Source organism: Camelina sativa, chromosome 2, assembly GCF_000633955.1.
Source record: "Camelina sativa cultivar DH55 chromosome 2, Cs, whole genome shotgun sequence".
NCBI lineage: Eukaryota > Viridiplantae > Streptophyta > Magnoliopsida > Brassicales > Brassicaceae > Camelina > Camelina sativa.
In genome coordinates this window covers 26,618,438-26,633,737 of record NC_025686.1, presented here as the reverse complement: position 1 = coordinate 26,633,737, position 15,300 = coordinate 26,618,438, and the positions used below count along the sequence as shown (strand labels likewise).

The 15,300-nt window shown below is 37.7% G+C and overlaps 4 protein-coding genes and 1 pseudogene across 4 annotated transcripts in view; 2 read left to right on the top strand and 3 right to left on the bottom strand.

Annotated features, from left to right (window-relative positions):
• LOC104740587 (dihydroneopterin aldolase 2) lies at positions 96–1,169 on the bottom strand. Its single transcript, XM_010461238.2, has 3 exons — positions 1,076–1,169; positions 564–778; positions 96–480 (listed from the first exon to the last, which is right to left on the bottom strand). The coding sequence occupies exons 2-3, from the start codon at positions 767–769 to the stop codon at positions 282–284; spliced, it is 405 nt and encodes a 134-aa protein (XP_010459540.1). The 5' UTR covers positions 770–778; positions 1,076–1,169; the 3' UTR covers positions 96–281.
• Positions 2,735–3,967, bottom strand: LOC104757143 (annotated as a pseudogene).
• Positions 7,808–10,072, top strand: LOC104757134. The gene is made up of 4 exons (XM_010479852.1): positions 7,808–8,090; positions 8,150–8,329; positions 8,402–8,863; positions 9,474–10,072. Exons 1-4 carry the CDS (start codon positions 7,808–7,810, stop codon positions 10,070–10,072), a joined length of 1,524 nt encoding a protein of 507 aa, XP_010478154.1.
• Positions 11,871–13,434, bottom strand: LOC104757123 (putative F-box/FBD/LRR-repeat protein At5g62970). Its single transcript, XM_019231451.1, has 3 exons — positions 12,523–13,434; positions 12,302–12,442; positions 11,871–12,203 (listed from the first exon to the last, which is right to left on the bottom strand). Exons 1-3 carry the CDS (start codon positions 13,432–13,434, stop codon positions 11,871–11,873), a joined length of 1,386 nt encoding a protein of 461 aa, XP_019086996.1.
• LOC104757113 overlaps positions 14,051–15,300 on the top strand; it is a 3,609-nt gene continuing 2,359 nt past the window's right edge. The window contains exons 1-3 of the mRNA XM_010479833.2: positions 14,051–14,313; positions 14,514–14,905; positions 15,025–15,276. Coding sequence (XP_010478135.1) covers positions 14,055–14,313; positions 14,514–14,905; positions 15,025–15,276 — 903 coding nt within the window. The 5' untranslated portion in view covers positions 14,051–14,054. The remainder of the gene's footprint in view (positions 14,314–14,513; positions 14,906–15,024; positions 15,277–15,300) is intronic.

Genomic DNA, 15,300 nt, shown 5'->3' with positions numbered 1-15,300 from the left:
CAAAAATAAACACAAGTGATTAAGTGAAGCTGATACAATCTTATGAAACAGAGAGAGGCTACAAATGTTTACCATAAGTGGTGGGATCGTGTACGTATCAAGTACATAAAATACATTCATTCCCCCAAATCTCTCGATGTTATAAGTGTTATTTTTGGATATGAATACGAAAATTTCAAGGATACAAACTTAGACAAACAAACAGAAAACACAACAGAATTAAAAATTGAGATTACAAAGAAGTCTTGTTTGAGGGTAGTAGTAGTAGTAGTAGTAGTGGTTTAATCAGTAGAGCGGTTTCTGAAAATCTCAACACCTAAACAATCAATAGCGCTTTGGATAAGAGGAACATTTGGCTTCCATAGCTTCAGTCGAACAGCTTTAACCTGAGGGAATGATTCCAAAGTTTTGGACGTTATAAGTTCTGCTACTGCCTCCAGAAGGTTTCTTGATGACCCTTGTACAACTTCTTTTGCCAAGCTGAAAAATTCCACAATAGATTATAATAAACATACAGCAAGCATATATGCAAATCGTAGTTACCTAGAACAAAAAATACTAACTTGTAAATGTCGACATAGCTGATGGAATCATCTAAGTTGTCAGATAGACCAGCCTTTTTGAGACACATCCAAACATCTATGTCAAGCATAAACATCTGGCCAAGTGTCTTCTCTTCAGGAATCGCTCCATGGAAACCGTAAAATTTCAAACCTCTCAGTACCAGTTTGTCCCCCATCATCAAATTCAATGCCATGTCTTTCTCCATATCGTTGTTCTGTTACAAAATAAACAACTAGTAATCAGCTTACTATACAGTCTTTAAGTACTTTTAATAAATTTTGTGATAGTTTACAACTTAACAAAGTAACAAACACACAAAACTTGGTCACTAGTCACTGATGGTCGCAAAAATGTAACAGAACACTAATAAAAGTCAACGATCGTGTTCTTCCGAGTCCCCATTTCGTCATCAGGACCCGAGAAAATTAGGTTTCTACATCACATCGATCAGTTTGAACGAAAACGAGTTATGATTAATGATTGAACTAAAGAGAAGAGTGAAGAAGCTTACGAGATTGCGACTGAGACAAAGCGGCGCCAGAGACTAAGGAAGACGAAGAAGAAACAAGATCGCGACTGAAGTGAGCACCGACGACGACTTTGATATTTCCATTTCCATCGACCAAACCAACAACATTTTGTGATGTTGTTAGGCTTGGTGGGCCACTTTTAAGCCCAACTAAAATTAATACTTTCAAGCCCAAATAAGATAAAGTATATTCGGAGGCTATAAAAAAAAAACACATTCCTTTGGTAAACCCTAGATCATTAGTTTCTGAATCAGCATCGGTTTTGCCTATATATTGTTGTTACAAAATATTGTAGTGGATTGAAAAGATGGTGACAGTGGACAATCTGGTTACATCTTACTTTCTTTTCTTCGGAGTAGTTCTTTATATCTATCTCCTTGTCGATACCTGTTCACCGTATTTTTGGAAAGAAGAAGAAGAAGATGATGATGATGATGGTGACATTGAACTTGGAGATGATGATCATTGTTGCCGCATCTGTCATGAAGATGTGAGAGCTTTCTCCGATATTATACGTTTATCAAAGTGCGACACTATTCGTTCCATGTTCTCCCAACTTAAAAGATTGACTAGATAAATCTACTAGTTTTCGAGATTGGGAAGAAGCATCCTTTTTAATGTTTTTCTTTTGTTTTTTTTTTTTTGGTTATACATAAACTAAGATTGTGTAAATTTGTTTTTTCTTTTGTAACTTAATTTCTTGTGAGATGTTATATTTTAGTCCATGAGGTTTTTATGATCGTGTGTAAATGTAATTTTCAAAAAGGTTCTGTTTAATGAGAGTGTGGGTAGGATTGTAATTTAACTTAGGAAACTAAATCTAAAACAGCATTATATATATACCATAAGATATTCGAAGTCATCCAAATCTTAATTACTTGCATTATTTTCGATAGGAGTTTGGTTTTAATGTGGAGTGGGGATAGGATTGTATTTTAAATATTCAGGAAACTAAATCCAAAACAATATCACGTCGGAAGTTCGAAGACATCCAAATCTTAGTAATTTATATATAACTAACTGCATGTCCAAGTTTCTTAGGTAATTCTATTTTTCTATCTCGAAAATATTTTTCTAATAAATTTGAGAAACCCTAGCTTAGCTAGCTAGATTTATTTTGTTGTGTGTGTGAAGTCTGTGAAGCAAGGGGAGTAATTAATGGCGTTGACGGTGGATACAGCGGATTTGGTAAGCGCCCTTATACTGATCGGTATGTTTTTGGTTTGTCTCATTGGCATATTACCGGACCTTATAGAGGAACGTCGTGAGCTAATTCTCGAGGACGAGGAAAACAAACGCCGCAAGAAATCATCGAACCACAAAAACAACTGCTCATGCGGCGGTGGTGGAGTGGATCGGTGTCCGGTCTATCATGAAGATTTCAAGGCACTTGAGAAAGCACTTGATAAGTCCAAGTGCAAGCATATTCCAACCATCTTAACCAAATTTAAGGCTCATCCGTAGGGTTTCGTTTTTTTTTTTTTTTTTTTTTNTTTTCACGCAGTGTAATTGCTCAACGTATCTCTTTTGTTAATTTGGTGGAATTAAGACTTCAAGAAACACTTAATGACATAAAGAAACACATAAAATCATCTGAACTAAATGCAACAAAAACTCTAATAGAAAAAAACCGGAAGATGTCATTTGCAAGAATACTCAGCGATCGATTGAAATAAGAGGTTGCATGTGGGTGAAGCACGGAAACAAAATAATTTCACCTCCGTCTCCATCTCAAGCTTCTTTTGTGGATCCCACCCTAGTCCAAACAAAAATGTTGCAGTCTTTAACTGACAAGACTTTCTTAAGATATATTTCACCAGATCTTTCCCTTCTACAGAGACATGGTTATAACCTGCCCACTTGAAAGTTTGGAGACTCGACAACAAACATTGAGGAACACTATTCAGTTGCTTCCAGCAAACCGATGTGTCCATACCGATCCCATATACAATACCTCTGTACCGTTGCCTTGTATGATTGTCAATGAAAGACGCTTGACAGATGTGACAAGCTCAAGAAGCTTCTTGATATTGTGACTAGCAGTGATATTTGCCTCCTCCAGCTTAGGCATATTCTTAATCAAGCCGAATGAACTTTTACAGAAATCTTTGACTGTGAAATAGTTCAAAGAAGGAGTATCTATCCTAAACCCTTCAGAAGCACACTGAGCAGACATGATAAAGGATAAACTAAGCAATGACGGGATGATAACAGCAAACTTTCTCACATTGTCCCCTGGATATAGTTCCAGAACAAGATCTTCCAGAACAGAGGAGTTAGATAAAAGCCGTTGAAGAGATTCTTCATTTGCGTATATCACACGTCGAAGGTGCAAAGCTTTCAAGGAGGGGAGGCAAAAAGCATGAGGAACATCCACGAGAATGTGGTCTCTTAGTTTCAATGTCACAAGTGATTTGCAAGTATACAAGCTACTCGGCAGTAACGCATTAGGTATTCCATTGAAACTAGAAAATCCAACGCTTAGCTCCTCGACGCAACGAGAGATTGCAATTTCAACCCACAGTTTGATGTCTTCAGGTTGAAAACGCATCAGTGAAAAGACCGAGACGCAAACTCTCTATGACCGGAGAGCTATGTAATGGCAGATTCCTGTGAATAAAACGCCGCATCATATGGCTTTTTCCCAACTTGATAAAATAATCTCTTCTCTCATCCTCCCCTAAGTAGATATATTGGCAGCAAAATTCACCAGGATACATGATGTTTTCATCGAAGTCAAGTTTTGGTACCCGCATCCAAAGAAACTTCCATTGCTTCGACAAAATGCTTGTGCTTACCGCATCTTTTGTTGGAAGAAACGATAAGATCTTCACGAGCAATTCATCATCAGAAAACCCAATGATCTTGTCCATGTCTTAAACAAAACCCTCACCGTAGGTTAAGTATTAGAGTTTTGTTTTTTTACCTGACAGAGAACAGTAACATCAACCAAAAGCAGAGAAGAATCAAAACAGAGGAACAGAACAAAGCCCTAAGGAAATATTCAATTTGTCAAAACCCTTGGAACGGAAGTCAAAAGAATTAGACGATGAGATTGTGAAATAAAAGAGAGAATGAGATAAAATACAGATTTGGCCTGTCGACCTTATCTTTAAATTATTCACTAGCAAAAAATCCTAAATTATTAGCATAGTAACTTTAAAAAAAAAACTAATCAGTAAAGAATTTGTATGAAATTATTTACCATATATGAACTAGGGAGTGGAGAGCCCATTGGAATATAACATAAGCTATATTGTCCAGAAGAAGAAGTAAGCAATTCTGAAGCATGGAAAGCTCTGTAATTATGAAAATTCAAAAACCAGATGACAACAAGTTGATATCCTATTTCCGGTATGATGGTTTCTTGTTTTTTCCGGTATCCATCACCACCAACCAGAATAGTCCTTAGAGTGCCACGGCGACAAGTCTCGGAGAAGTAACGCGAGGACACTTTTGAGGATGGTCGTGAGGTGGACGTAGCCTTCTCTTCCACCGTCCATCAGAGGTTTTTGGTCTATACAGGATATAGTGCTGAAAGCAGCTTGTAAGTCTCCTGATGACTCAGTTTCCTAACATTACAATTTACAGAACCATATCAAAATGTGGAATTTCTAGACACCTTTGGTTGTCTAATAATGCATTAGTTACTTCCATGCACCACAAAAACGACGGTTCGAGATGCTTAAGATCTAAATTGCTTGAATCCAATTTTTGTTTTTTGTAATTGAACTTACATGGGACAAAACGAATACTTTTTTTTTTTAATCAAAAGAGAGACAATAATCCACATAATGACAGAACATAATTTAATTTCAATTCTTGAGTACGTGTAAAACACAGAAAGACCTTCCATTTTTATTGATTGACATTTATCTCTACAATTAACAATAGTTATTTGCTTGAAATCTTTGAAGTCTTATATTATTATATATATATAAATGTATATGTTCGTTTAGCAAAGTTTTATTGTTATATAATATATACATACTAGAAAATAGCCCACGCGATGCGTGGGTTATGTATGCATTATTAATTTGAAATAAAAAATGAAATTTCTATTCAATTGTATATGAAATGTACATGTAATTGTTACTATATGTGTTAAAAATTATTTTTTATGATATTACAGTTTAACTATAATATTTTAATATATATTTATTATATGATGCTTCATAAAAGAGTCATTTTGAGATAGAGAAAAAAAAAATTTAAGTACACAGTATTGTTGAAAATATTTAAACAATATGTTACTATAATAATATGACCATTGTTTTAGTTACCGCAAAATTAATTTAATTTGGTATTTTCGTTAAGTAATTAAGAGAAATTATATTTATTTACACTTTTATTTTTTTTTATGGAAAAAACTGATAAGTAGTCTAAAAAAAAATTGTAAGATCTTACTATATAGTTACTTTGATAGACAATTTAATGTTGTTCTATATATTAATTTTACTTTCATCATCTAAAAGTAATACTTAACAACAAATAATTTTTTTAAAAATACCTTCTCTTGTAATCTATTTTCAATAATATCCTTATATATACAAAGTAACTAAATTCTAAATCCTAAACTCCAAATACTAAACATAGTAAACATTATCTCTCCATCCTCTTGAATTAACTTGCCTCAGATTTTTATGTTTTGTGAATGATTTTGTAAATAAAATACTTAACTTTTATAAATTTTATACTATGGAGTATTGATATACCATTTTTTCCATTGCTTGCTTTTTTTATGACTCACTTTACCTCTGTATAATTAACCATTTTGTTCGGTCCAAACATTTGAAGTGCCTTTGATATCCCTCCAACTTAATGGATAGTGATTCTCCACAATCCAGCCTGGTCAATATTGTAATATGAAACAAAATTCCTTTCATCCAACAAAATGAAAATGTTGGCACAAATCATATTCCGGTCTTCTTTCCATTTATCATTGATTTTTGTTTTTTCAATATATAATCAACAAGGCTCGATTCATAGTCAGTTCCTACTAAGCGGGGTAACACGCTCAGGACATGCACCTAGTATACATATATATGTTAAATTCCTTTCACATCCGAGGGTTAGAGACTTGTGATGTAAGAAACTTATGTAACTACAAGAGTTTTATGCTTTTGATATGGAACATTAGCTCCATCTAGAATATATATATATATACTCCAACTTGAAACAATACCATTAAATTAAGGAGCTTAAAAGGTGATAAGAGACCTTTAAACACTAGCTAGTTGCTTGATTAATTTAAAGGATATGAAGTAGACGGATACGTAAATAAACTTTGTAAAACCCTCATAGTGATTTAGTTCACATAAATACAACCTCATAATCTTTTGGTAAATAGGAAAACAAAGGAGAGAGAAGCAATGATAAGACAAAATATTTTTCTAGCTAGTTGGAGCATGATAGTTCATCTCTTCAAATGTTGGACAAGGTCTGCCAAACCAAGTTTAAATGCTATAACAACTACATTGAAAAAACCTACCAGCCACAAAGATTTCTGGAGCTTCTTTCTTTGAAGTTTAGAGTTGCTGTAGTAGAACAGAACCAATATCACATCAAACAACACAGAAGTGGCTCCAAGGGAGACAAGTATCTTGGATGGCCTGTCCTTTATCAGAAACCCCCCTATGAGGACAATTGTCCCTCCCAATAAGAAGGACAAGGCTGTGCAGCTTGAATCTTTAATTGACTGCCAGAGAGGTTCTCCCTTAGTTATTGATGTGTTGAAAGATGACCCAAAATATTGTGATATCTCCTATAATATCTCCCATATCACAGTCAATGATACGATATCAATTACATTGATAATCTGATTATGTATTTACTCTGTAATCTCTTACATTAGGAAATACTCTCTTGTATACAGTAGAACTTCTATAAATTAATACTTTTTAAATTAATATTCGCTATAAATTAATAACTTCTTTTGGTCCCGAGTTGGACCAGTGTAAAAAATGACATATTTCGGTAAATTAATAAGATAATAATATTTTTGAAAATCCTACGTAAAAATATGGTCTCATCAATATCATAAATTAATAATCAAATAATATTAATATATATATATATATATATCTAAAAAAATTAGTGAAAATGACTCTATTGTTATTTGCATATTCTTGAATTTTCATTCTTATTGGAGCTCATCTCTAATATTTTTTATTGTCATTTTTTCAAATCGCGATCAAAAATTGTGGAGAGTCTTAAATGCGATAATTAGTCCTTTACATGTAATTAGTTCTAAATTTACCGCAATATCTTCTTTGACTTCATCATTAACATGAATGGTATTAGTAGCAATTTCTTCTAAACTTTTCTAACATTTGTCATTTTTACCTAAACTCTAAACTCTAAACATAGTAATTACGATAGCCAAGATGATAAATTAAGAATATTCTTTCAAAATATGAATGAGAACATAGAATTGTTAAAATTATGAAAATTAAAAATCTCATCATAAATTAATAAAATATTAATTTCTCGATAAATTAATAATTATTAATTTATCAAGAAATTAAAACCTCTATAAATTAATAAAATTTCATAGTCCAGACCTTATTAATTTATAGAGATTCTACTGTATATGTAATGGCTCATTCATCAATAGAATCAACACAATTCAACAGATTGTCTCTGCGTTCCTATATGGTATCAGAGCCAAAACCATAAACTTGATTTATTTTTTTTCTTTCCTTTTTCCGACAATGAGCACCACCGCTACTGACGATTCCTTGAACCCGACCCCAACGAACCCGACCCCAACGAACCCGACCCCGACGAACTCGACCTCGACAAACCCGACTCTAGTGATCCCAACCTCGACCACAATGGAATTTCACCGCACGATCTCTCCATATGATTTGACTGCTGCCGACAATCCTGGTGCTGTGATCTCTCATCCGCTGTTGAAAGGTACGAACTATGACGAATGGACTTGTGGAATGAAGACAGCTTTAGCTTCACGCAAGATATTCGGTTTCTTGGATGGTTCGATACGACGTCCTAACATCGGATCTCTGGATCTTGATGACTGGTGGGCAATCCAGTTTTGCGTTCCAACATTTCTCATCGGGATGTTGCCAAGGACCTTTGGGATCACTTGAAGAAGCGTTTCTCCGTCACCAACAGACCACAGATTCAACAACTCAAGGCAGAGCTTGCTTGTTGCAAGCAACGTGGTCTCGCTATTGAGGCGTACTTTGGCAAGCTTTCCCGAATCTGGGACAGTATGTCTGCTTATCGACCATTGCAAGTGTGAAAGTGTGGTCAGTGCGTTTGTGATCTTGGTGCCGTTCAAGAGCAAGATCGCGAAGACGATAAAGTGCATCAGTTTCTCTTTGGACTTGATGATAGCAGTTTCCGTACTGTTCGTTCTAGCTTGGTTTCTCGGACTCCACTTCAGCCTATGGAGGAAGTGTATAACATTGTACGTCAAGAAGAGGACTTGGTTCGTCAAGCAACTCAGACATCTGCTGAGCAACTTGATGTCACTGCTTTTGCTGCTCATTCTCATTTTCGCCGGGATGACAAAGACATGGGTGTTCTGTGTAAGCACTGCAATCGACCTAGTCATCTCTCTGATAGTTGCTACGCTGTCATTAGGTATCCAGAGTGGTGGGGAGAGAGACCGCGGACTCGCACAGCACACGGTCGAGGACATGGAGGCTCTGTTGCATCTTCCAGTGCGGGTCGTGGACGTGGTGTGTCCTATGCCAATGCTGTGCAAATCTCCGCCCCTGCTACCGACCATGCCAACAGCTGTATCTTATAGCCCGGCGTGGCGGGTCTTTAATTCAGTAGATAGAAAAAATTATTAGTAATACGTAGATGAGTGAGTGAGTCCTCACTGACCTGAGCGATTTCGATCACCTAGCAGGCCTTTTTTTTATTTGGTAGGTAACATCGCCGAAGCCTATCATCTGATTTGACTACGAAGAAAGGAACTCGAGGTGAGGCGGCACCGTCTTGTGCAACGCAACCATGGTTGGCCCTCTATCATTTCTATCTAGTAGACTTGGTAAAAGGGCCCCGACTTATTTTCAGAATTAGAGTTCGACCGTAGCTGCCCTTTTTTTTTTATTTTTTTTGGGGGGGGAAAATTCCTTGCCAACTATCGACTCCAATCTCTTTTAATTTGTTTTTGGTATTACCAAACCTAGCCTAGCGCCTTCGTCAATCATACTAAAGCAGAGCACCCAACTATGACAAGGCCCCCTTACCTTAAGGGTTAGGTTAGTCAATCCGGCCCGAGACGCATTCGTTGACAAAACCGCCGTAGGAATGGGGACCGTTCAATAGAGCGGAGGCGAACTGATCAACGAGAAAGAGGCCCTANAAAGCTCAGAAAGCAGCTATTTCCCGTATTCCCAGCCGTGATCACTGACGCTGATCGTGATGGTGTTGCTGCTCTGTTTCATGCAGAGTGGGAAGGCATCAAGAATTTATTGAACAAACGGGCTCCGTCTGCCATCACTGATCGTCTATCGGGTACGTCATCTGTTCTCTCTTGGATCCTAGATACAGGTGCATCTCACCACTTGACAGGTCGCTTAGAGGTTTTATTTGATTTGAAAGCCATGGCACCAGTTATGGTCATTCTCGCTGATGGTAGGGAACATGTTTCTGTTTTGGAAGGCGTTGTTATTCTTGGGGCTGGTTTGATTTTGCGATATGTTTACTATGTTGAGGGGTTATGTTCTGATCTGATTTCTGTGGGGCAATTGATGGATGAAAACCGGTGTGTGGTTCAACTTGCTGATCACTTCCTTGTTGTTCAGGACCGCACTTCGAGGACGGTGATTGGAGCAGGAAAATGTGAGCATGGAACGTTCTTTTTCCGAAACATGGAGGTAGATGGTTCTGTGACGACACGGACAAAGGAGTCTTATGATCTGTGGCATCGACGAATGGGTCACCCTTCTGCAAAATTGTTGGTCAACTTCACAATGTTTCAGTTTCAGTTTCTTTAGAGAATTTTAATAATGCTTGCGATGTATGTCTTCGTTCAAAGCAAACTCGTGCTCCTTTTCCAAGCAGTATGAATAAAACCGATCATATTTTTCAATTGGTTAATTGTGATTTGTGGGGGCCGTATCGAACTCTAACTTATTCAGGGGCTCGTTATTTTTTAACAATCGTTGATAACTTCTCCAGCGGGGTGTGGCTTTTTCTTCTCAACAACAAAACAGAAACAACAACGCAAATCAAATATTTTCTCGCCTTGGTTTCTCGTCATTTTGGAACTCATGTACAGAAAATTCGAAGTGACAATGGCACTGAATTTATGTGTCTTACAAGTTATCTTCGTGAACATGGGATCAAACACGAAATCTCCTGTGTTGGGACTCCCCAACAGAATGGTCGAGTAGAGAGAAAGCATCATCATATACTTAACGTCGCTAGAGCATTACGGTTCGAATCGAGGCTGCCAATGAAGTTTTGGGGTGATTGTGTTTTAACCGCCGCATATCTGATCAATCGAACTCCTAGTTCTATCCTCCAATGTGTTACTCCTTACGAAAAGTTGTACAATGCTAAGCCAAGTTATGAGCATCTAAGGATATTTGGAAGCTTATGTTATGCACACAATCAGAATCAGAAAGGAGATAAGTTTGCTTCTAAGAGTGGAAAGTGTGTTTTCTTAGGCTATCCTCACGGTAAAAAAGGCTGGCGTTTATTTGATCTGGAAAAGGATGTGTTTTGCGAAACAGTTTTCCCTTATGCCACACCATCGTCAACCGTGGCCACAAATAACGAAGATAATTCAGAAGTCGACTTATGGACTTCTCTTTCCAATGAGTTGGACTTGGAACCACCAATTTTATTAGGCCCAATTTCTACACCAGCAGCCCAACTTGTTTCTTCTTCAGTTTTGTTGGATCAAGGCCCATCTCAGGTTCCTTCTCCGCTTGTCACGACTTCTTCATCGTCGACTTCGGCACCTCCTTCACCTCCGATTCCTGATCCTTCACCGATACTCGACTCCGACCTCCCGAATGCTCCACATCCGATTCGCGAACTAGAACTTCCAACGGATCCCAATCCGACCCGCGAACCAGACCTCCCCACTGATCCCAATCCGACCCGTGATCTGTATTGATTTTGTTAGCTCGATCGAACTTGATAAATAATTGGAAATATTGTCATCTAGAGGGATTTAATAATGTTCTTGTTGATAAATGTCTTGTTATAGCCTCTAATGAGGTTCAGCAAGGTACCATAGCTCAGGATCCTCCATCATATGTGTTTAAGAACTCAGAACCAATACGGGAGGATCAAATTTAGAACGCTATCAAATTCCTTTCGCATCCGAGGGTTAGAGACTTGTGATGTAAGAAACTTATGTTTACAGGAGCTTTATGCTTTTGATATGGAACATTAATTAGTAATTTTCCATGTAGAATATATATATATATATATATATACTCCAACTTGAAACAATACCATTAAATTAATTTCAGGAGCTTAAGAGGGTTATAAAGAGACCTTTAAAGTTTAAACACTAGATCGTTGCTTGTTCTTAAGTCTTAACCAAATTTAAGGCTCATCCATAGGGTTTCGGTTTTATTTTTCTTTCACGCAGTGTAACTGCACAACGTATCTCTTTGTTAATTTGGTGGAATATAGACTTCAACCACGTCTGAAATTTTAGTTAGTGGGTGTCTTAAATTTTATTAAACGTCATATGTATCCAGAATCATTTTGAATATTAACTTAAAAACACTTAATGACTTTAACAAACACTCTAAACGAAATGCAACAAAAACTCTAATAGAGAAATTTCAAAGCTGTCAGTAATCTTGATTCGCAAGACTCCTCAGCCGTCGAGAGAATTACGATGGGTGAAGCACGGAAACAAAATTTCACCTCCGTCTCCGTCTCAAACTTCTTTTGTGGATCCAACCCTCGTCCAAACACAATTTTTGCAGTCTTTAACTGGCAAGACTTTCTTAAGATATATTTCACCAGATCTTTACATTCTACAGAGATCTGGTAGCATGTCCACTTGAAAGTTTGGAGACTCGACAACAAACATTGAGGAACACTATTCAGTTGCTTCCAGCACACCAATGTGTCCATACCATCACGTGAAAAATGTTCCTTTGGATTAAAGAAGAAAGAGTTGGAAGATAAAGGCCGCACGCGACGCGATACATTGAATTTGAACCAAAATAGTAGCCTATATCGAAGAAACTTACATCGAACTCTAATTTTCGTAGTTTTGGTGAAGCTATGAGCAACCAGTGTAGTACCTTCGACCAATATGCGTGATGGATACGAAACTTCAGATGCTCAAGCTCCTTAAAGACAATATCCTTAGCATATACAGCAGTGAGAGCCTGTACAAAGGACGGTTTAGTAATCTAAAGAGATATTAGTGAGATTGTAGAATTAAAAATTATCAGTAGATTTAAATTACCTCTGCATTGTCGTGCATGATTGTCAATGAAAGACGCTTGACAGATGTGACAAGCTCAAGAAGCTTCTTGATATTGTGACTAGCAGTGATATTTGCCTCCTCCAGCTTAGGCATACTCTCAATCAAGCCGAATGAACTTTTACAGAAAACTGTGAAATATTTCAAAGAAGGAGTATCTATCCTAAACTCTTTAGAAGCACCCATATCAGATTCAGATATCCTAAAGGATAAACTAAGCAATGACGGGATGATTACAGCAAACTTTCTCACATTGTCATATGGATATAGTTGCATAACTAGATCTTCCAAAACAGAGGAATTAGATAAAAGCCGTTGAAGAGATTCTTCATCTGCGTATATCACATGTCGAAGGTGCAAAGTTTTCAAGGAGGGGAGGCAGAAAACATGAGGAACATCCACGTAAATGCCGTTGGTTAGTTTCAACGTCACAAGTGATTTGCAAGTATACAAGCTACTCGGCATTACTACATTAAGTTTTCCCTTTAAACTAGAAAATGCAACGCTTAGCTCCTCAACACAACGAGAGATTGCAATTTCAACCCACAGTTTGATAGCTTCAGGTTGAAAAAGTTCATTGTAAAACGTGAGTTTCAAGCTCTTTATGACCGGAGAGCTATGTAATGGCAGATTCTTGTCAATAAAACACCGCATCCTCTCGCATCTTTCCAACTCTATAGAATAGGTTTCGCTGTCACCTTCCTCAGGGAACAAATATCGATGGTAAAATTCTGAAGAATACATGCTCATTTCGTACTCAAGTTTTGGCACCCGCATCCAAAGAAACTTCCATCGCTTCGACAAAACACTCGTTGTTATAGCAAATTTTGTCGGAAGAAACGATAGGATCTTCACGAGCAATTCATCATCAGAGAATCCAGTAATCTTGTCCATATCTTAAACAAAACCCCCACCCGTAATTTAAGAGACTAGAGTTTTTTTTTTTTGACCCACGCAGAAGAACAACATCAACCAAAAGCAGAGCAGAGAATATTAAAAACAGAGGAACAGAACAAACCCTAAGGAAATATTCAATTTGTCAAACCCCTTGGAACGGAAGTCAAAAGAATTAGACGATGAGATTGTGAAATAAAAGAGAGAGTGAGGTAAATAAAGGTTGGATATAAATTTAGTTTTTGGCCTGTGGACCTTATCTTTAAACATACTAGCAAAAAGATCCTAAATTATTAGTAGTAAATTGATTAAATTATTGGTTTAGAGAGGGGTAAAATTTTCAACTTCTGCACAAACCGAACTCTGTTCTGATGCACTTTCGATCCACATTTTTCCTTTTATTCATTTTATTCTCCTTCTTATAAATAAAAACAGCTCAATAAATCATGCAAAGAATTAATTATATTTATAAGCATGAGTTGAATTAGGAAAATCATTTAGGCCCATTTAGTTTGGTGTATATAAAAAGAAAGAAACCCTACTATGGATCGAGGACTTGTGTCTGTTATTTTCTTTGGTAAGGAGGACTTGTGTCTGTTATTTATTTTAGGTTTAGAGGGATGAGCAGTCGCGTCTCAAGGAGGTGGGAGGAACCGGCGAAGGCTGCTAAGATAGCGGTGTGGTGGGACATGAAGGACTGTCCGATCCCCGAGGGTTATGATGCTCGTCTCTTCCGTCCGAGTTTAGAAGCGGCATTCAAAAGTGATGGCTATTCTGGTCCTGTCTCCATCACTGCCTATGGCGACCAAACACAAACCTCTGATCACCTCTTGCGAGTGCTCTCTTCCACTGGAGTCGCTGTTGCACATACCAGACCCGGTAAGTCCAAATTTTATTCGATCTCTGGAGTTTAGAGTTTAAATTTCCACTATCCTTACCCTACTGGAAGTAGCACTGTTACGTGAACGGGTTCGGTAGTATATACAAAACTACACATTTAACCTCACTTTTTGTGTTTTTTGCTCTGTTTTGGTTAATAGCTGACTTAATCCTTTTTTCCTTGGTTCTGGCTGGAACAGAAAGCACAAACGCACTCATGTATGCGGATATGGTGGAATGGCGAGGTAAAAATCCTGCTCCGGCTTCAATGATGATCATATCCAATCAGGTGCACACTGTCTTCGCTTGGGATCTGGCCCGGCTACAACAACGGACGCTATACAACCTTTTTCTGGTTTCTTCAACCGAGTATCGGTCTTTGACAATCCTGAAAACTTGTAGAGAGTGGGTTTGGGAAAGATTACTAGGGTACGCGGATGATGAGACCAGAAGCGCACCACTTGTTCAGGAGAAGCGCAGTGACACGGGCGAGTTATCATCTGCCACGCTTTACTGCAAATCTTGCAACTTCGATTCCCAAAGCCCTGAAATTTTCAGGAAGCATCTCTCGAGTTATAAGCATAAACGAGAAGTACGTATCCTCTATCTCTCTCTCTCTCTAAATATATATACTTGTATATCATCAATTGTTTCATTGTCTACTACATATTTTGAGCAACTACCTCTGTTTCCACTCTCTCTGTCAAGCAGGAGGATATAGACCCTACGGAGACAGCAGTTGACTGTGTAACAGAGGAGTGGGCAAAGGAATACCCGGCGACGCCTGAATACGCGACAGCTCAAATAGCGGTGTGGTGGAACTTGTTTCAATGTCCGATCCCCAAGGGATACGATGCTCGCCGGGTCCGGCCGAGTTTAGAAGCGGCATTCAAGAATCTTGGCTACTCTGGTCCTGTCTCCATCACTGCCTTTGGCGACCTAAACCGTATCCCTGATCACCTCCTGCGAGGGCTCTCTTCCACTGGA